This window comes from Ornithorhynchus anatinus, chromosome 10 (assembly GCF_004115215.2).
Source record: "Ornithorhynchus anatinus isolate Pmale09 chromosome 10, mOrnAna1.pri.v4, whole genome shotgun sequence".
NCBI classification, from domain to species: Eukaryota; Metazoa; Chordata; class Mammalia; order Monotremata; family Ornithorhynchidae; genus Ornithorhynchus; species Ornithorhynchus anatinus.
Window position 1 is genome coordinate 19823144 of NC_041737.1, and position 22896 is coordinate 19846039.

Consider the following 22896-nt stretch of genomic DNA (forward strand, 5'->3'; position numbering starts at 1 on the left):
CCCCAGCCGGGGGCCCGAGGGAGGGAGGGACCGGCCGGGACGCCCCCTCCCGCACCGCCCCAGCCCCCGGAGGGCGAGGGGCTCGGGCCGGGCTGGGGCCCCGGGGGTCGGGGGTCTCGGATGCCGACCGTCCAGCGCCAGCATGGAGGGGAAGTCCTTGCAGTTGGAGACCCCGGTGGAGTCGGTCACGCAGGTCTTCCACAGGTTGGCCCAGTATGTGGCGGTGGTGATGACCGTGCCGTCGATGGTGGACACCTTCCAGTAGTCGGTGGGCAGCGTGGACGAGACCAGCACCCAGCCCGACACGGCCAACATGAAGGCCACGATCTCCGACCCCATGCTCGCCATGCCGCCCTCACCCTCGCCCTCGCCTCCTCCTCTTCTTCTTCCCTGTCCCGCCCGGGCACCCCCCACCCACGGCCCGCCCCTCTGCCTCCCGGACCCAGGAAAAAGACCCCCGCACACCCCACCCCCACCCACCCCCACCCCGGCCCTGCCCTCTGCTCCTGATCCCTAGTCCCTCTCCTGGCACCTGCTCCCTGTCAGTGCTCCTCCCCCTGCCCCTGCCCCCTATCCCCACTCCTGTTCCTCTCCCCCAGCTCTCTATCCTTTCTCTCCCCTGCAGTCACTACTACTCCTGCTCCCTGTCACCGCTCCTCTCCACTGCCTCTACCCCCTCCCTATTCCTCCTCCTGCCCCTACACCTGTTACCTGTCACAGCTCCTCCCCCAACCCCTGCTCCGCCCCAGCTCCTACCCCTACTTCTGCCCAATTACTGCTCCTTCCCCTCCCCCTGCTCCCTAGCCCTACTCTTGTCCCTGTTACTCCTCCTCTCTCCTGCCCCTTCCTATCCCTGTTCCCTATCCCTGCTCTTGTCCTTGTCACTCCTCCTCTCCCCTGCCCCCTCTGCCTACTTCCCGTCCCTGCTCTTGTCCTTGTCACTCCTCTCCCCGGCTCCCTATCCTAACTCTTGTCCCTATCACTCCACCTCTCCCCTGCTTTCTATTCCTACTCCTGCTCCTTCTCCCTGTCATCGCTCACTCCCCTCCCACCCCCACTCCGGCCCTTGCCGCCTATTCCTCCTCCTGCCCCTGTACCTACCTGTTACCTGACACTGCTTCTCCTTCCCCCTCGCCCCCCCGCCCCTATCCTTGCTTCTCCTCCCTGTCCCTGCCCCCTTTCCTCCTTCCTGCTGCTGCATCTGCCTCTGTTCCTCCAACACCACCCCCATTGCAGCTAGCAGACTGCCCTCTGACCCTGCCATATTGGGGCTGGGGCAGGGGGAATGGGGGGCTGTCAGTTTTTTCTATAAAAACGTCCAGTCCATGTTTCCCACCTCCTTAAGAACCCCCAGTGGTTGCCCATCCACTTCTGCTTCAAAGAGAAACCCCTTACCGTAGGCTTCAAACCAATCATCTTTTCCCCTTCCACCTCACCTTCCTACTCTCCTACTACAAACCCAGCTCACACACTTTGCTTCTCTAATGCCAATCTTGTCACTGCACCTCAGTCTTGTCTACCTTGCTGCTGGCCTCTCACCTATATCCTGCCTCTGCTGGGAACACCCTCTTTCTTCACATCTGACAACTACTCTCCCCACTCCCCTTCTAAACCTTATACGCTTAATCCTTGTAGGCACATCTCTTACATGAGGCCTTCCCTGCTTAAGACCTCTTTTCCTTTTCCTCCACTGTCTTCTGCATCTCTCTGAATTGCTCCCTCTATTCATCCCCACAGCACTTTTGTATATACCTGTAATCTCCCCCCTCTAGATTGTAAAGTCTTTGTGGGCAGGGAATGTGTCTGTTACATTGTACTCTCGCTCTGCACACATTAAACACTCAATAAATATAATTGATTGATAAGGGAAACCACCCCATCTGTCCCCTGTTCCTCTTCCTCCTCATTTTCACTCTCCTCCCCTCCTCACCCCTGGGAATCAAAACCCTGTGGGTTAGTTTCCACCTGGGAGAGTGCCAGCTTAAAGTAAGTTGCTGAGGTGCAGGGAGGGAATTTCCTCTGGCTTCGGCTGCTGCAGCTGGGAGAGACTAGACCGGATCTCTCCTCTCCACCCCCTGCCCCCCAACCTCCCTTTGCTGCCTTGGAGACAGCAGTCAAGTCACCCCTTCCTAACCTCTGAAGGCTCCTGCTTGAGAGGGGCACTGAGTTCCGGGAGGTGAGGGTCTGGTGCTATCAATCTGGACAGGCCTCTGACAATCTTTCCCTCCTCCCTTTTCTGGACACTTTTCCCAAGAGTTTGTTCAAAGACATGGCCAAGCCCCCGGGGACATAATTCATCTGTTCACTTCTCTCTGGACCATCCCCCTTCCCAGACCACCTGTGAGGCCAGGACTCCCAGCCCCTGAGCCAGCCCACAAGCCAGCCCCTTGGGCCAGCCCACCAGCCACCCAGCTAGACCTGGACCAGCCCACCAGCCTCCAGGCAGGCCAGCACCTGCAGTCATTGGCCAGAGGGCCACCCTAATGCCAGGGCCAACTCATCTTGCCAGCCGCTGGGCCAGCCCACCAGCAGGGTAGCCCTGGCCTCTCCTGGGCCAGCATCTGCAGTCTTTGGCCAGAAGGGTGTCCTCGCTCTGAAGCGCGGTGAGGGGGAAAGGCTCCCGGATCCTGAATCCTTGCTGAAACTGATTGCCCTTCAATCATGTCCTCCCTACAATGAAACAGTTTGGCTCCCAAAATACCTTTCATTAACCATGACACTCAATGCTTTTCTGATCCACTCCACTCAGGTGGTTCAGCTCTCAAAACAAAGTCAGGAAACTCGTGGACCTGTATTTCCTCCACAAGCAAATGTAATAGGGATGCTTGTCATGTATGTCCTTCCAAACTGCTTCCTGGTAACTGTAGAGCAGTTGCTCACTTTTCAGAAATTCCTAACGAGGTTTATTATAGGGAACCTTGGTGAGAAGAATCGGGGCATGACACCTGAGTTCCTGAGAGAAATGGCCTCTTCTCCCTTGAGTGATCATGCGTGTAAGAGACATGCCTTAAATCCTCACCAGGAATTGTAGCCAGTGGTTGCAGCAGCCAAAGGACATTATGTATAATCAACAAAGACTGCTTTTGGTTCTTTTCTTTACAGTCACATCTGCATTTAGTAAGTACTTAGTGGGTGCAGATCACTATTCTTAGGGACTTGTGGAACATAAAACAGAAGTAAAAGACATAGCTCTTGTCTTGAAGGAATTTACAATCCAGTGGGGAAGATAAGCAGACACAAATTACTAAAACAGATTTGAATACTAAGGGCAGTTCTACATGCTGTAGTCGTGGTGAGTAAATATGTGAATATATGGATCTGCATTCACAAAATTAAACATCTTTATTTAGTTGGTGTGACCTAAGGGAATAAGATTGAACTTTTTAACACCCCAAGGGAGCTCTCAGTACAGCAGAGTGGAGGTCACCCAACTGAAATTGAACAGTCAAAAATTCTACTGACCTACTCTGCTGCTTAAAGCCAGTCAGTTTGGCACAATTTGTATGTTAAAAAGACAATATTTACAAATAAAAACAGATCAGTCAAAAGCAATTACCCAAAATCTTTAAAATCCCCTATGAAGTCCAAGTTTTTTTTTTCCATTTCTCATATTAATCCTACTGATTTCATACAGCAAAAAGTCTTTGCCATCATCACAACAAATCATAGGCTTTATATGCTCTATATCTATTTTATCTACTTCCTGCTGGGGTGGCCCAAAGATGAGACGCTAGAGAAGTTCTTATGTGAGTTTCTGGAGGTTCCCTATTCCTGGTCCTAAGTCTCGAAGGGCTGTTTTTAGCCGTATCTTTGGAGACAGTTTGCTACAGCTCTGGAAGTAGTAATTAATTTAGTGGTAAACATTATGTGGTGCTCTGTTCTCTTGAAACGTCTTTCATGGTTAAATAGCAGTCATTCGGGAAGATATGCCCAGGATGATTCTAATCAGCCATAAATGTAAACCTGAACATTGCATTGCAAGATATCACCTTTCTGGATTAAGGCCACTTTTCCCAACTTCCTCTCCCTTTATGATTGTCTGCACACTTGTAGAGAAGCAGCATGGCTCAGGGGAAAGAGCCCAGGCTTGGGAGTCAGGTCATGGGTCCTAATCCCAGCTCCATCGCTTGCCAACTTTGTGACTTTGGTCACGTCACTTCACTGTGCCTCAGTTACCTCATATATAAAATGGGGATTAAAACTGTGAGCCCCACATGGGACAACTGATCCCCTTGTATCCCCTCCCCCCCAGTGCTTAGAACAGTACTTTGCACATAGTAAGTGCTTAACGAATACCACCATCATTATTATTACCTTTTAAGCCCTTGCTGTTCACCCTACCTTCAATCCCACAATATGATACAGATCCATACTTTATATTAATGCTTGTCTCTCCCTCTAAAAAGACTGTAAACTCGCTAAGGTGAAGGAATGTACCTACCAGCTCTGTTATCTTGTACTGTCTCAAGCGCTTATTATGTGCTCTGGTCACAGTAACTGTTCAATAAATATGATTGATTGATAATGAGATCATTTTAAGATATTCTGCATTAGTATTCAAACTCAGCGCAACTAATTTAAACTCAGGAAATCTGATACCCTACTCAAAATCAATAAATTAATAAAATTTATTGAATTGAATGCAGAGAACTGAACTAAATGCTTGGGGAAGGTACAATAGAAGAAAAACATGTTTTGATTGATTGATTCCCTGCCTACAAAGAGTCTACAATCTTAATGGGGAATTATACCATAAAAAATACAAATGGGAGCAGGAAGAAGAAAAATGACAACATAAGCAGCAGAGCAAGTATGCCAGATTAAATATGAAATAAAACAGAATAATGGAATGCATAATTGTGTATATATATATATATAAGCATATATGTGTGTGTGTGTGTGTGTGTGTGTGCAGAAAGAAATGACTGTTGGGTTGATGTGTCTTGAAGTGTTGGGTTACAAGGAAGCTTTCCTGGAGAAAGTGGTGTTTAAGAGAGCACTGAAGATAGGGAAGCGTATGGTCTGGTAGATTTGGGAGAGGAGTGTGTTCCAGGCTCGGGAGAAGAGTGAAAGCAAGGGGCTGAAGGCATAAGAGTAAAAAGCTGGTACATTTAAATAGTGTGCTTGGGAGTACTGTGGGGTATAATTGTAATTAATCAATCAGTGGCATTTATTGGATGATAACTGTGTGTGCAGAAACTAAGCACTTGGGAGAGTACAAGCTGGTGAATAGCAGGGGAAGACAGTCCATATGTAAACTGGAGAAAACTGAGGGTGGGCCTTTAAACCAATGGAAAGGAGGGTTTTTTTGATGCAGAAGGAAATGGACAATCACTGGAGATTTTTGAGAAGTGGAAAGATGTGTATGCACTCAGACATTTCAAGATGATCCAGGACATTTTGAGAAGATACAGGCAGGAGTATGGAGTATTTGAAGAAGCAGGGAGATGGTGGAGGCTCGGAAACTAGGGAGAAGAGTGATACCATAGTCTAACCATCGTAGGATAAGAAGTTGAACCTGAATTTGTTGGGTGGAAAGGGGATGGAACTGATAATGTTTTGGAAGCAGGTTTCAGCATTTGTTTTGCGGCAGTTCTGAAAGAGGAGTTGAGGATGACACCAAGTTTTGGAAGAGGCAAGATGGTGATGTTAGCCACAGACCTGGCAAATGTATGAGGAGGAGAGAGTTTAAGAGGAAAGATGTGAACTTTGACTTTAGTCATGTTAAGCTTGAAGGGCCGGCGGGACATCCAAGCAGAGGCAAAAGGAAATTTGTGAGCTCAAATAGCAGGAAAAAGGTCAGGATTAAAAAGGCAAACTAGGGAGGCACTCCACGTAGAAGTGGTATCTGAAGTTATGTGATTGGGTGAGTTCCCCGAGAGAAAGTGTAGAGTGAGCCTTGAGGGATGAGAGGCAGAAGAGGAGCTAGAGAATTCACTGGAGAAGGGGACAGAGTGGAAGGCAAAGAAACAAAAAATGATTTAGGCTATTCTTGAGCCAAAGACGATCATCTTATATATCTACAGTCACGTATTTGTACCGCCCATAAAAATTTAAATGTATTCTAATATTGGACATTGTTAGAATCTCTTTTAAAGGAAAAAATAGCATACATTAATTGTACATCTTTGTACAACGATGAGTCACCTGAGACCTGTCATCTCCCCACCCTATTCTCCCTTCCTTAGTTTCACCTCTCTCCTCCCCAAAGCTGAGCACATACCCTTATTATGTACCAACGTATTCAAAGAGTCGGTTTCAGAATTCACATTGAAATATGCATCCTACCTTGTTTGGGAGCTCTTACTGAGTTAGCTTAAAAGTACATAATGAGCATGCAGGGAGAGTAACACTGCCCTGGGTGCTTGATTAATCTTGTTCTTGCCATTCACCCCAGCCCCACTATTCTTTCTGATCCACAGTGAGTGAATGAATGTCCAGCAAAAGTCAAATCAAACAATCAATGAACCAATGGTATTTATTCAGTGCTTACTGTGTGCAGAGCACTGTACTAAGCACTTGAGGGAATACTATCAAAGTCCAAGCCTCTTCAAGTTAACTATTATTAGTTCCTAGACCTAGTGTTTTAGGCAACTGTCTATAATATAAAAACAAAATTCTCTCTTGCCTTCCCAAAACTCATTTTATTCCCACGTATTTTGCTTTTGACCTTATCTCTCACCTATCCTATCTCTTAAAAGACTCCCTGAGTGACCTTAGATAAGTTTAGGTCTGGAAACAGAAGCTGAGAAATGGGACCAGCTGTCCAATGACACAACATAGAATTTCCTTCCCTTGCTTCCTGGGTCATCCTCCAAGTTTGTACTACTAATTGACTTCCTTATTAGCTTCTCTTACATTTATTTAAAAACTATACCCAAAATGAAATGAGATGTTTTTATCTTCCAAATGAAATAATAGATGGCCCCTGCCCAACTCTAATTGTATTTGTTAATAAGCCGGTCATAGAAAATTATTCAGAAGCAGCTATATCTGCAGAGGCCGAAATAAACAATTTCAGTTAATCCTGGATTTAAAAAAATTACAAACAGTCCTTATTCCTCCACAAATCAGGTGTAGAATGACAGCATTATTTGTTCTCTGGCCAACATAAACAGATTAGGGTCGTCATGCCTGGGTTCTGCTGCATTGCTTTTTCCTTTACATTTTGCCTTTGTTTTTTTATTTTTATTTTTCCTGTGGGGTTGGGCCACTCCAAACCTTTTCGATCCCTTCAGTGACACAAGCTTGCAGATTGCCTGTTGAAAACCACAACTGTTCAGAGCCTAGAGGAGTCCCTGACTGAAGAAATTAAAGCCATTATTGGGTAATGCCAAAGTAATCTTGTGGACCCATAAGAAGACTCCGACCTGTAAGTGGGGAACCTCAGGGACATCATGAATTTACACTTCGCTACTACTGCACACCAGACTAAAACAGAACCTCAGAGGATTCTAACAAGGTACAAGTAACTGCCAGGATCGCAGTAAATATAAGAACTGTATGCAGATGGATTGGCTAAAAAAGTTTTCATTACCTGAAAATGAACAGAAAGAAGGGATGCACTCAATAGGGTTCCTTTAAAAACAAGTTGGATAGGGTGAATATTTTCTTGTTTTAAGATCGGACTATCAGAAGGAGCCTTTGCAACTGAATCACATAATGGAGTACATCCCCATTAAATAAGGAATCCTTCCTTATTTTCTTTACCGTTCAGGTCAGTGACAATTGTATTTAGAGATTTTATACTAAACAAACTAGTTTTAATTTTTAAACACATAAAATATGAGCAAACACATACATGGTATATAAGATAACTTGTTTTCTTAAACATGGCCCAGCAACAGTAAATCTACTTTGAAAAAGTTTAAGACCCTTAGGCATCATTAGGAAAACAAGACTTCTGGGTGTAGAAAACAACACTTGATTTGAAAATTCATACAATTTGACTGAGGAAATGCAATGATATTCAGCGTCATTTGAGTTGAAGGAACCATGGTCCTTCAAGACTCAAGGTACTAAGATTAGCATTACAAGTTTTTTTTAATGCTTTGGTTGGTTTTATTAAGAAAAGTAGAGGAACCTTTCCCCTTTAGGTTGTTCAATGAGAGGCTTTCAGAGTGCAACCCTGTTTAGCTAACTAAAAAAGAGATTTGTGGAAAGACTTCTCTTGAATACATTTCACCGGCAAACCTCACAGGTGTGCCTTTCAGCAACTCAAGGATTTCCTGTTTAAAATCTGGTCCCAGGACACATTAGCAAATCCTTAGCTCGAAGAGACGATGGGATGTTGATAATCTTCTGGAAAAGAAACTGGACTGAGAATGTTTTTTTCAAAATGTGTAAAAGCAAAATAGAAATATCTCGAAGGAAAATAAATTGAATTCTGAAAATAAGAGAATCGTTCAAATAGCTTTTCTTTCATTTCTCTCATTTCCTTATTTAATATTAATGTTGCTCTTTGACTGATATAGTATGATTACTTCACATCACTTTACTCCTTTAGGACTGGTCTTGGAGTAATACCTTTAAAAAAAATTAAAGAGAAGCAGCCTGGCCTAGTGGGATGAGTACAGGCCTAAGAGTCAGAGGGCCTGGGTTCTAATCCAGGCTCCACCACTTCTCTGATGTGTGAGCTCGTTGTGGTGAGAGGACATATCTGCTAATTCTGTTGTATTATACTCTCCCAAGTGCTTAGTACAGTGCTCTGCACATAGCATTTAAAAATACCACTGATTGATTGACCTTGGGCAAATCACTTAATTTCTCTGTGGCTCAGTTACTTCATCTGTAAAATGGAGACTAAGACTGTGAACCCCTGTGGAACACTGACTGTGTGCAGGCTTGTATTTTGTATCTACCCCAGTGCTTAGTACAGTGTCTGGCACATAGTAAGGGCATAACAAAAACCTTTGAAAAAAATAACCTTTAAATTTTTGAATCAGTCAAGGAACTGCGGGAAGCACTCAGTACAGTCCTCTGCAAACAATAGGCACACAATAAATATGATTGACTGCTATCTACCTGAATTGATGGCTTGCAATTAATTCACACTTTGAAAGTGGACATATTTTAGGGAGAGCTATGATTTAAGATTCAACACCTATATTACCTAGTGTAGATGAATTTCAAATACACTTTAATGCCAATAAAATGCACATAAAGTTCTGAATTGTTAAGGAGTTCCATTTACCTCGCCCATATTTTAAAAGGTTTTTTTATAGACACATTTATGCCAATAGTTTCACTATTTGTTTTATAATATCCTTACAAGGAACTTTCTTCTTCAGTTTAATGCACAATCATGCATTACATAAATAACTATTTAACAACACATAAATGAAAGAACAGAGAGGACAATGGCATTTTATCCTTCCCCTGGAAAATGCAGATGATTGATTTACCTATTATTTGTATTTATCCATGGAGCATGGGTTTCAGAGGGGGATGTAGTAAAGAAATGAATTAAGCTTAGAAGTTTGAGAAAAATTTGAATAATATCCAGAGAGCCAAATGGAAGTCATGCTTTGCCCGTGATTAATACAGCTACCACACCTGTCAAATTCCTGGCACCCAAAGCCTCTGTAACAATATGAAAAGCATAGGTCAGTTGCTTCCCACAATGGTGAATCATCCACAAATGCTCATCTTTAGATAACTAATTCTTATGTTTGTTTTCTAACCAAATACATAATCATTAGAAAATTTTGAGAGTTTTTTGTCTTAAAGTGATTACTTAACACTGATCAAAGGTAGTTGAAAGCTTAACTGGTCAGTCAATCAATCATATTTACTGAGCACTTACTGTGTGCACAGCACTATACTAAGCACTTGGAAGAGCACAATATCAGTTGTAGATATGTCCCTGCCTACAACGAGTTTACCAATCTAGAGGGAGAGTCAAGCATTAATATAGATAAATTATGGATATGCACCTAAATGCTGTATGGCTGAGGGATGGGTAAATAAATGGTGAAAACCCAAGTGACACACAAGAGGAGTGGGGGAAGAGGAAATGAGGGCTTAATTTGGGGAAGGCCTTTTGAAGGATATGCTTTAAAATAAGGATTTGAAGGTAGGCAGAGTGATCATCTGTTGGGTATGAAGAGGGAGGGAATTCCAGGCCAGAGACAGAGCATGGGCAAGGGGTCAGTAGCCAGATAGATGAGATGCAGGTGCAGTGAGTAGGTTGGTGTTAGAGCAGCAAAGTGTGTGGCCTGGAATGCAGAAGGAAATAAAGGAGGTAAGATAACCAACTTTCTCACTCTACCTTGATCTTGTCTAGCTCACCACTGACCTCTCACCCACGTCCTGCCTCTGGCCTGGAATGCCCTCCCTCTTCATATCCAACAGACAATTATTCTCCCTACCTTCAAAGCCTTATTGAAGGCACATCTCCTCTAAGAAACCTTCCCTGATTAAGCCCTCCTTTCCTCTTCTCCAACTCCCTTCTGCGTTGCCCCAACTTGCTCCCTTTATTCATCCTCTCTCCCAGTCTGACAACACTTAGGTACATACCTGTAATTTTATTTATTTATATTAATGTCTGTCTCTCCTTCTAGACTCTAAGTTCATTGTAGGGAGGGAATATGTTCGTTATATTGTACTCTCCTAATTGCGTAGTACAGTCCTCTGCACGCAGTAAGTGCTCAATAAATACAATTGACTTATTGACTGACTAAGGTAGAAGGGGGCAACGTAATTGAGTGTCTTGAAGCCTATGGTAAGTAGTTTCTGTTTGATGTGGAAGTAGATGGACTACCACTGGAGGTTCTTGAGGAGTTGGGAAACATGGACTGATTCGTTTTGTAGATACTGGTCTGGGTAGCAAAGTGAAATATGGACTGAAGTGGAGAGAGACAGGAACCAGGGAGATCAACAAGGAGGCTGATGCAGTAATCAAGGAAGGGTAGGATAAATGCTTGGATTAATGTGATAGCAGTTTGGATGGAGAGAAAAGGTCAGATTTTTGTGATGTTGATGACTGAATATGTGGGTTGAATGTGAGACATAAATTGAGAATAACGCCAAGGTTATGAAGTTGTGAGAAAGGTAGGATGGTGGTGTTGGTGTTGTCTACAGTGATGGGAAAGTCATAGGGAGGGCAGAGTTTGCATAGGAAGATGAGGAGTTCTGTTTTGGACATGTTATATTTGAGGTGTGAGCAAGATATCCAAACAGAGATGTCCTGAAGGCAGGAGAAAACATGAGACTGCAGATAGAGAGATCAGGGCTGGAGATGAATATTTGGGAATCATCTGCATAGAGATGGTAGTTGAAGTCAAGTGAGCAAATGAGTTCTCCAAGGGAGTGTGTAGATGCAGAATAGAAGGGGACCCAGAAATGAGCTCTGTGGGACTCCTACAGTTAGGGTGGGGGAGGCTGAGGAGAACCCTGAGAATGAGTGGACAGAGAAATGCAAGGAGAGCCAGGAGAAAACAGTGTCAGTGAAGCCAAGGTTGGATAACGTTTTCAGAAGGGGGTGATCCAAGCATCGAAGCCAGCTGAGACATTGAGGAGGATTAGAATGGAGTAGGAGTAGGATGAGAAGCAGCTAGGTACAGTGGATAGCGCACAGGTCTTGGGGTCAGAAGGACCTGTGTTCTAATCCCAGCTCTGCCACTTGCCTGCTGTGTGACCTTGGGCAAGTCCTTCACTTCTCTGAGCTTCAGTTACCTCATCTGCCTCCCTCTGCTCTACCCGCTTCCCCCCCACAGCACTTGTGTATATTTGTATATATTATTTATTACTTTATTTTATAAATGATGTGTACATATATATGATTCTATTTATCTATTTGATGGTATTGATGCCTTTCTACTTTTTTTGTGTTGCTGTCTCCACCTCTTAGACTGTGAGCCCACTGTTGGGGAGGGATTGTCTCTATCTGTTGCTGAATTGTACATTCGAAGCGCTTAGTACAGTGCTCTGCACATAGTAAGCACTCAATAAATATGATTGAATGAATAATAATGTTGGTATTTATTAAGCGCTTACTATGTACAGAGCACAGTTCTAAGTGCTGGGGTAGATACAGGGTTGGGGCTCACAGTTGAGGCTCATAGTCTTAATCCCCATTTTACAGATGAGGTAACTGAGGCACCAAGAAGTCCAGTGACTTGACCAAAGTCACATAGCTGACAGGTGGCAGAGCTGGGATTAGAACCCACGACCTCTGACTCCTAAGCCCGTGCTCTTTCCACTGAGCCACGCTGCTTCCCATGAATGAATGTGACCCCCATGTGGGACAGGGACTGTGTCCAACCCGATTAGTTTGTATTCATCCCATTGCTTAGTACACTGTGTTACACAGAGTAAAGTGCTTAACAAATACCATTATTATTAAAATTATAAAGTAGAGGCCATTGGATTTGGCAAGAGACATTGTCATAGACATGGTGTGCCCTTGAGAAACGGAGACAGTGCCTATATTTCACCTGTATATTTCTTGCCCAGGGCTTAGTCTGGTGCTTTGTGTCTGATTAATTTTATTCCCCCTACTACCACCTTGATTTCTTTTTTTGAAGAGCTTATTGTAGTCAGGGATTGTCTCTCTTTATTGCTGCTTTGTACTTTCCCAAGAGCTTATACAGTGCTCTGCACACAGTAAGCAGTCAATAAATATGACTGAATGAATGAAAGAACCCTTCAATAAAATCCTATGTTTACTTCTCTTAAAAAGTCAAAGAAAATAAGAAGTTATTCGCGAAAAGAAAATTAAATGTGATCAGAGCAGCAAATATATTCAAGCAGGTAATTATAAGCAATTGAAAGGGCAAACAAATACAAATATACAACTTCAGACTAACCCAAAGCATAGGCTGGCTCCAAGTGGGACTCTTACCAGCTGTGGAAAGAAAACCATTTTTGGATAGAGCAAACTTATGGCTTTGTAAACTTCCAAGTTATAATCTCTTTACCACTGGCTTCAGGGCTCTCTATCAGCAGTCTCCCCATTTCATTTTTCTGATCTCTTCTCCTATTTCACAGCTCATATATTCGTTTCTCCCAAGCAAACCTTCTAATTTCCCCTGGCTTACAATTCCCGTCTCTCAACCATTTCTCCTGCCTTTTCTCCAGCAAAGAATGCTTTCCCCCTTTAGGTCTTCTCACCACATCCTTCTTCTCCTTCAAAATTCTAAAAAAGTCACCTCTTCCAAAAGACATTCCTTGAATAAATACCCACTTTCCTGATAATGGAACCATCCAGTTTGACAATTCAGTCAACATTTCCAGACTTACTTGAAGAAGACGACAATTATACTATTCAAGATGTTCATGTAGAATGCTTTATGTTTCATGCTGGCCTAAAGAATTACGGAACAAGAACTCTCGAGATTTGGGGGCAGTGAAGTTTCTTCGGTCCACTCCCTCCATAAATGAGTGATTGCTACATTGTCCCTTCTGTGCCATCTGGAATGACCTGACAGGGTGTTTATGCCTCAGACTTGAGAATTCCTGGATAAAGACGGAGCCCAGGCTGTGAAGAGAGAGAACTCATTTCTCTGGGAGCAGTAGCCTCCTGAAATAATAGTTCGACTATTTATGCTTACGTAGAACAGTCCAAGCTCGGTGCCACTCACAGCCTCGGAAAGCCTTGGATCAGAATCAGATTGTACTTAGGTGAACATTGCAGAAGGAATTCTTCTCAGGAAGTTGGATTTGAAATTCCTGGCAATCAGGGTTAGAGGACGGGAGGGGAGGAGGGTTGTTGAGTGGGGTAACTCCAGCAGTGGAGAGTCTTTGCTGGCACCAAGGCAATGGCCCCGTGCCACTCTCACCCCGGCCTGAGCCAGGGTTCCCGCCAGGAGCCAGGGCGTGGAGATCCTCCCCTGGCCTCAGGGCAGAGCTGCTTCCTGGCAGGAACAGCCAACCTGGGCTGGAAGCGTGTCCAGAGCCAGAGGTGCACGGCAGCGGCTTCCTGTCGGGAAGCAATACCGCCCCAGGCCTGAAAGGCCCTATGCCATCCCCACAAACCGCTCCATCCTGGGGCTGTGGCTTCCAAATCAGTAATAATAATAATAATTGTGGTATTTGTTGAGCACGTAATATGTGCCAGGCACTGTACTAAGCGCTGGAGTGGATTCAAGCAAATCAGGTTGGACACAGTCCCCATCCCAAATGAGGCTCACTGTCTTAATCCCCATTTTACAGATGAGGTAACGGAGGCACAGAGTAGTGAAGTGACTCACCCAAGGTCACACAGCAGACAAGTGGAGGATCCGGGATTAGAACCCAGGTCCTTGTGACTCCCAAACCTGTGCCACAGCCCCTCAGGCTAGAGGGCAGGCTGCCTCCCTCCTGTCAGGAACCCTGTTAGGCTGGAGCAGAAGAGCAGGGGCACTGCCATGCTGGGGGCCGGAACCAGCCACACAATAATGGGATTCGACTGTATTTATTGATTGCTTACTGTATGCAAAGCACTGAACGTCACAGACCTGGGCCTCACACAGAGCCCCTGCCAGCTCAACACTGGGGTTTTTGCTGTCCAATCCATCTGAATCCTGCCCTCTTTTCCTCTCAGCTCATTCCTACTGAGTTTATGCGTGTCATGATGTTATGCCTCAGATCCTAGCTGCTGCCGTTATGGCAGGCCTGTGGCCCTTGGTGAGTGCTCTCTTGGCTAAGTTGCAAGTGGAAAGTTTTGATGCAAACAGCCTGGAGGGAGCGACTCAACCCCACACATTTACAACTGAGGCATTAACCTGAGAAGTCATGGCCAGAGTTCAAATTTGTTTTGCCAATGCAGTATTCTGCATAACTGCACCTGACTTATAAACATCATGCTTACATAGAATTGGAAATTGTTTTCCTTTAAAAATCCATCTCAATTCATGTCTTGTTTTTCTGTCAGTCGGCTTCACAGTGGTACTGGGGCCAAACCTAATTAAATCTATTTATTTGATGGTGAAACTGTGGATGATGAAGCTTGGCTCCTCTATTTTACAGAGAAGGAAACAATCACATATTAGGAAAAGCAAGATGGCCTAATAGATACAACCCAGGGCTGGGAGTCAGAAGAACCTGGGTTCTAATCCAGGCTCTACCTTGTCTGCTGTGTGACCTTGTGCAAGTCACTTCCCTTCTCTGTACCTCAGTTACCTCATCTGTAAAATGGAGATTGAGAGTGCGAGCCTCATGTGGACAGGAACTGTGTCCAACCTGATTCGCTTGTATCCACCCCAGTGCTTAGTACAGTGCCTGGCACAAAGTAACCGCTTAACAAATAACACAATTATGATATTGTTTGATTCAACTCAATGGAGGGTTATTCAAGATCACAAGAAGTCCATTCATGGAGCAGAAATTGTTCTTGATCCCTTACCAATGTCACTTCAACGCCTCCTGGTCACATTCGTCACCTCTGCCCATTCACCATGGTATTAGGTTGGGAAGCAGCAAGGTCTACTGGAAAGCACAGGTCTGGGATTCAGAGGACCTGGGTTTTAATTCCAGCTCTGCCACGTGACCCTGAATAAGTCACTTAACTTTTCAGTGCCTCAGTTTCCTCATCTGTAAATTGGGGGTCCAATATCTGTTTTCTCTCTTACTTCGACTGTGAGTCTAATGAGGGTCAGGAACTGCATCTAACCTGTTTATCTTGCATTTATCTCAGTGCTAAGAATAGGGCTTGGCACCTAGTAAGCATTTAACAAATACTACCATTATTACTATTATTATTATTAGAACACAAACTTTGTCAATAGCTTATAGACTCAGAAGTCTTCTTCAGGTATAGATTTCCAAGAATACTGAAAAAGGACTGTAGACTGTAAACTCCTTCTTGGCAGGGATCGTTTCTACCAACTCTACTGCATGTTCTCAAGTGCTCAGAACAGTGCTTGGCACATAGTAAGCACTCAATAAATACCAGCGATTCATTGATTGATTGAAGAAAGGAATAAAAAGGAGAGTCACAGCATACTACATTTCTTTGAAGTCCACTGCTCAGTTTTCTTTAGACTCTTTAGATGCTTAATCACAAATTAATTTCATGGGTGGATCAAGAAATTTAAGCAAGGTGCCACAGTAGGTCAATGATAGAGCCAAAATTAGAATTCACTTGCACCAAACTGATAGTCCCTTATTGAGCCCACAAGCCACGGGACCTCTACCAAATGTTCCAAGCCATATATGCATCACAACAAAAGATGTTGCTTTTAAACAGGGACAAATTTCAAAATTGTGATTCTGAAAGAAGACTAATTGAAAATATTTAAATTCCCACAAGTAATAGTGTCAGCCCTACTGAAAAGAAGCAATTGAGATTCCAGACATCTATAAAGCTCAATTCACTATCTCAGGTCTTTAAAGCAGCAGCATACCATAGTGGATAAGGCATGGACCTGAGACTCAGAAGATCATGGGTTCTAATTCCGAGCCCTCCACTTATCTACTGTATGGCCTTGGGCAAGTCACAGTGTCGCTCAGTGGAAAAGCACGGGATTAGGAGTCAGAGGTCATGGATTCTAATCCTAATTCTGCCACTTGTCAGCTGTGTGACTTTGGGTAAGTCACTTAACTTCTTGATGCCTCAGTTACCTCATCTGTAAAATGGGGATTAAGACTGTGAGCCCCACGTGGGACAGTCTGATTACCCTGTATCTACCCCAGCGCTTAGAACAGTGCCTGGTATTTAAACACTTAAATACCACAATTATTATTATTATTTAAATTAGGTGGATGGCTTGGCCTCATTTTAAAAATAATTTAGACAACCTCTGTAATACATTTGGCAATCCAGAGTTTACTGCTCAAATCTCAGGTGAACCAGAATATAATTTCTGAATTTTTGAATCTTCTGAATTTCCCAAAAGGAACAGATGTAGCTTTTTCACATATTTTGCTTGACTGTAGCCTGCCAGCTCACATTTTACTAACCTCAGAAAATTGATCTTTTGTAATTTGACATGTATCCAAGTAGATTTTTCTGGACCCTGAACAGCACTCGAAGGTAAATATCTGCTAAAAGGTCAAGATTACACCTTAAAGCTGAATAGGACAGTGTTATATGAATGAATAAATCCCCAAGGGGCTAAGGAATCAAAGGCTCACAAGACTTCAAAATACAAACATCTCCCCAACATTAACAGTTATTCTTTGAACTATACCTCTGTCTTACTAGAATATTCAGGAAGAAAATATCTGGCTCAGGAAGATTGTAACTCCAACAGAGAATGAACCATTAATAATGAATTGTGGTATTGGTTAAGCATTTGCTCTGGGCCAAGTATTGTACTAAGCATTGGGGTAACACAAAATAATCAGGTCAGACACAATCCCTGCCTCAAATGGAGCTCACAGTCTAAGATGGAGGGAGGGAAAACAGGTGGTGTTTAACCTCTAGTCGACAGATAAATTAACTGAGGTACAGATAAGTTAAATGACTTGCCCGAGATTTGTTTTTTTATGGAATTGGTCATGAACAGTGCCAGGCACTGTTCTAAGCACTGGGATAGATACAAAGTAATAATAATAATAATAATAATAATAATGTTGGTATTTGTTAAGCGCTTACTATGTGCCGAGCACTGTTCTAAGCGCTGGGGGAGATACAGGGTCATCAGGTTGTCCCACGTGAGGCTCACAGTTAATCCCCATTTTACAGATGAGGGAACTGAGGCACAGAGAAGTTAAATGACTTGCCCACAGTCACACAGCTGACAAGTGGCAGAGCCGGCAGTCGAACTCATGACCTCTGACTCCGAAGCCCAGGCTCTTTTCCACTGAGCCATGCTGCTTCCCCCCGCCCCAAAAAAAGGCGGCCACTGTGAGCAGGATCAGTAATCAGCTAGGACACAGTCCATATCCCCATTTTACAGATGAGGGCTTTGAGACACAGAGAAGTTAAGTGACTTGTCCACGGTCACACAGTAGACAAATGGCCAAGCCAGGATTAGAACCCAGGTTCTCCTGACTCCCAGGCCCATGCTCTTTCTCCCATAGGCCATGCTGCTTCTCAGCTATTCAGTCATGTTCTCCGCTTAGATGGCAACCACCATTCCAGGGTGAGGTAATTTGGTCCACACACTATACCGTAACTCTCATTTCACAGATGAGGAAACTGTGTTGGGGAAGGTGAATGATCCAGCATGTTAGATGAAGAACTAAATTTGGAACTCAAAGTCAGGACTGTGCCTGGACATTTTTGCCCCTAATTATACCCCTCTATGCTCCCTCATTTTCTTCTCCCCCTGACCCTGCTGGCATGGTTGGTTGGGCAGTGGGGAAGTGCTGATGCGAAACATGTGTTGAAGGCTTTTCTACCAGAGACATGTCCTGAGGTTCCCAAATGCTCTTCTCTTGTGACCATTTTAAAACACTGCTATAAGCAGCGTGGTTTAGTGGAAAGAGCCCGGGTTTGGGAGTCAGAAGATGTGGATTCTAATCCCGGCTCTGCCACTTGTCCACTGTATGACCTCGGGCAAGCTACTTAACTACTCTGGACCTCAGTTATCTCATCTGTAAAATGGGGATTAAAACTGTGAACTCTATGTGGGACAACCTGATTACCTTATATCTACCCCAGCGCTTAGAACAATGCTTGACACTTAGTAAGTGCTTAACAAACACCATTATTATTGTTATTATTAGATGAGTAGCAATGTCTTTTCTACCAGTCTCAGCTACAGGAGGAAGAGTCAGCAGAGGCCTACCCATTCCATTCCTAGCTTGGGCAGTGGCTAGCAAGTGGAAGGCAATCTACTACAAGTCAAAACTCACCCATGCTGGGCAGCAGCGGCATGGAAGAGAATCGAGGGTGGAGACTAGAGTTTACTGCGCAGAGGGTGGCTATGGTAAACCACTTCCATATTTTTACCAAGAAAAATCTATGGATACACTACCAGAACAACTGCAGATGGAGAGCGGGATGTTCTGAGAAATGTGTCTGTGGTGTTGCTAGGGTTCAGAAACGATTCGACAGCATAAGACAAGATGATGTTTGTCTTCATGAAGTGGGAAGCATTGCTGATAGTGGGAGAGAGGTCTGTACCTCATCCCTCTGTGAACATTCATTCAATCATATTTACTGAGTACTTATTATGTGCAGAGCACTGTGCTAAGAACTTGGGAGAGTACAATATAACAATGAACAGTCACATTCCCTAACCAAATCAAGACCACCCTTCCTCACTTTCTGACCCCTGCTCCACTGCAATAAGGGTCCGGGCCCCTTTTATATCATACGCTCCTTGAGGGCAGGGGTTGGGTCTTCCAACTCAGTTGTGTTTGTACTCCCCCAAGTGCTCAGTACACTGCTCTGTACACTGTGTATGCACAAAAATACCACTGATTGACAACCACCGAGAGTGCATTGTCCACTGTACTTGCAGTCCCCAGGAAAGCGTTGTCCCCAGGATCTCTGTTTAGCTGTTAAATTAGTCACTCTCCTACCTACAGGCACACCTATTTGTTCCTGAAGAGCAACACACAAAGTATTCATTTTAAATATGAACAATTCCAGCCCATAGCCAAAGTGTAACTTTTAACCGCATGCATGCAAGGCTCTCACACCAACAAAAAGGCTCCTCACCACAGTGGTAATGAAAATAGACCCCAAAGTCGATTATTATGAATCACCTTGGTTCTTTGAGCTACACTCAATTCTTAGGTCTTTCCAACTCTCCAAAATAGACTGTGTAATGATACTCCAAACTAAAAACAAAACAGAACAAAAAACCAAAAAAACCTACTTATGGTCCATCTGGCTAAAACCACTCTGGGAATCTCAATGAACTTTCAGGTAATAAAAATTAATATAGATCACATAGTGAAAGGATGTCTCATTGTGAAATTCGCAGGTTCAAATTTAAATGTGTGGTGGGAACAAACCCGTTCATGACATTGTTTGGTACGAAGTCTGCGCCCTCTTCTGGATGAAAGTCATTACCACATTCACATTTTTTTTTTAATAACTGAACCAAAAATACCCAAAATTTCATTTCTGCATTCAAGATGGACCAAAATACCCGAGACGGGAATTACCAGCTATGAATTCTCAGAAAATTTTCCTAAATGCAAAAAAAAATAAAAATGGAAGGGTCTCAAGTGGATTCACATAAGATACAAGAAAAAATTGTGTTTCCCAAATACCTTTTTGTAGTAGAGAAAAGTTCAGGAAGAGCCTTGGACATACTAAACCCTTATGATAGAAGAAGATGGTGCAATTTCTCGTAAGCCTTAAGAATTTTTTTGTTTACTCACCAAAAATTATATTTCTAGATATTTAAAAAATAAAGCCTGCAGGATTCAAGCTAGACAGTGCTCCTTGAAGTGCTTACCTACTTCTAGTCAAATAGACGGTCTGCAGTATCAGACCTACATCATTAATTTAAGACAATGCTTGCAACCAATGGACAGCTCGATGTTCTGTGAAACTTTCAGGTATGCTAGGTAATAGAGGTGATGAAACTGGATTTTTCCACAAATAATAAATTAACTTTTTCCATTTAAAGAATCTGTGCTGTAGCACAAGATAGCAGCTCTTCTTCTAAGTTTACCTTTGCACACTCAGAGCGGGAACAGGAACAGCCAACAGATTCCAACAGGAAGCAAAATGTCCTCTCCAACCTTACTACGGCCCATTTGAAAGTCCCACGTCACAATGAAGAGAAGGGGAGGACTGCTACTGATGGAGTCTCAGGGGATACTCAATTCTTTATCTACAGATCACACTTCTACTGCCAGTCATTTCGCAACAATGTGCGCTATAGGAGAGAGAGAATGTGGGTGGTTTGACATAACCCATCATCACTGCTGCAAAAGCAACCCAAGTGCCTGGTCTACTTGTCTACTGGTCTACTGGTAGTAGAATATAAATATTCTCTCATCCCACCTTGAAACTAAGGTCTTGTTTAACCTTAATTCATTCTGGTCTTTTGTTGAGGGATAGGCAGGAGTGCTTTGTTGTCAACACTGGTGGAGTTCAGAAACCCCCAAAATGGCTACCATATTTTTTGTGAGTACCACAAGGACAGGATTGCCCCTTAATGACTCTCATATACATGTGATGCTTACATTAATCTTTGAAGGACAGCTGTATATGTGTAAGTGCTCAGTGTAAAACAGAACTAGTCAGTCAGTCGATCGTATTTATTGAGCACTGTGTGCAGAGTAATAATAATAATGGCATTTGTTAAGCACTTACTAGGTGCCAAGCACTGTTCTAAGTGCTGGGGTAGATACAAGGTAATCTGTTTGTCTCATGTGAGGCTAGCAATCTTAATCCCCATTTTACAGATGAGGTAAATGAGGCATAGAGAAGTGGCTTGCCCAAGGTCACACAGCAGACAGGTGGCAAAACTGGGATTAGAACCCACCTCCTGATTCCCAAGCCTGTGCTCTTTCCACTAAGCCATGCTGCTTCGCTCTTGGGAGAGTACAATATAAAAATAATGTAGCAGTCTTCATTGTGGCTCAGTGGAAAAAGCATGGGCTTGGAAGTCAGAGGTCATGGGTTCTAATTCCGACTCGGCTGCTTGTTAGCTGTGTGACTTTGGGCAAATCACTTAGCTTCTCTATGCCTGAGTTACCTCATCTGTAAAATGGGGATTAAGACTGTGAGCCCCAGTGGGACAACCTGATCACCTTGTATCCCCCCAGTGCTTAGAACAGTGCTTTGCACATAGTAAGCACTTAATAAATGCCATCATTTTTCCCGCGATTAGACTGTAAGCCCGTCAATGGGCAGGCACTGTCTCTGTTGCCAATCTGTACATTCCAAGCACTTAGTACAGTGCTCTGCACATAGTAAGTGCTCAATAAATACTATTGAGTGAATGAATGAATACATTCCCTAACCATAATGACCTTATAGTCTAGAGGAAAAGTCAGACATTAATATAAACTACAGATATGTACATAAATGCTGTGGGGCTAGGATGGAAGATGAATAAAGGAAGCAAGTGTGGGTGATGCAGAAGGAAGTGGAAGAAAATGAAAAGAGGGCTTTAGTCATATGTCCCTCACTACCTGCCACCAAACTCATCACCCTTACCCCCACCTCCCTGACATATTTACCTCTACATTCAAGATTTTTTTCTTTTAAAAAAACAACAGCTAATTAGAGAGACAGCTGCTGACACTGCCACCTTCCCTTTTATCCCGAGCTCATCCCTGTCCCTATTACTGTGGCTTGGCTGAGGTGAGGATGAGGGGTTGCACATTCGTCATCTGTCTCACCTTCTAGAATGTAAGCTCATAGTACAGTGTTCTGCAAACAGAAAGCGCTCAATAAATATGAATGATTGATAAGGAAGGGGATAGAGAAGGGAAATAGCAGCAGTGACTGTGGTCACGGCTATAGCAGAAGCTGCCACTCTACTTAACAGAGTGTAAGGGAAGGAAGGAGGCAGTGGGAAGGAAGATGCTTACAGCAGACTTATCTGTAGTCTACGGCAATCTTCTCAGGGTTGGTTATGGAATGGATCCTAATATACGTAAGCTTATGATATTTGTTAAGCACTAACAGTGTGCCAGACACTGTATTAAGCACTGGGGTGGATACAAACAAATTGGGTTGGATGTAGTCAGGCAAACTTACCCCACAATACAGTCATTAATGATATAGCTTAATTTACAAGAAATATAACTCAGTTGTGTTTATGTATTTTATATTCTGATACACACACACATGCAGACACCCAGCCTGATTCTAAAATATTAGGCCGACAATGGTAGCTGGTGGTTTAAAAAAAGTCATTCATCTATCAATTGTTAGTCTAAAGAATCTAAAAAAACTTATCTTCAAAGCTCTCTGGTGGATCTCTTTTGGAAAGTTTATTGATACCACCATTCTTTTCCCAAGTACAAGTTTCTACCTTCCTAATTTCACTGACAAAGACCCTGAGGGGAGTTTTTGTTTCTCATTTTGTTCTTCATTCTGAAATGTCTGGG

The 22896-nt window shown here is 43.5% G+C and overlaps 1 protein-coding gene across 8 annotated transcripts in view; it reads right to left on the minus strand.

The window, feature by feature from the left end:
* The window catches only part of CLDN10 (claudin 10), a 143890-nt gene that overhangs the window by 28174 nt on the left and 92820 nt on the right, over window positions 1–22896 (minus strand). The window contains exon 1 of one of the 8 annotated variants that reach the window (XM_029073370.1): window positions 129–419. The exons of 5 other annotated variants lie outside the window; for them this stretch is intronic. In XM_029073370.1, the coding sequence (XP_028929203.1) occupies window positions 129–348 (220 nt within the window). In that variant the 5' untranslated portion in view covers window positions 349–419. Of the gene's footprint in view, window positions 1–128; window positions 420–22896 lie in introns of those variants that run through there. 2 more of the 8 variants (XM_029073365.1, XM_029073368.2) reach the window with 2 other exon arrangements.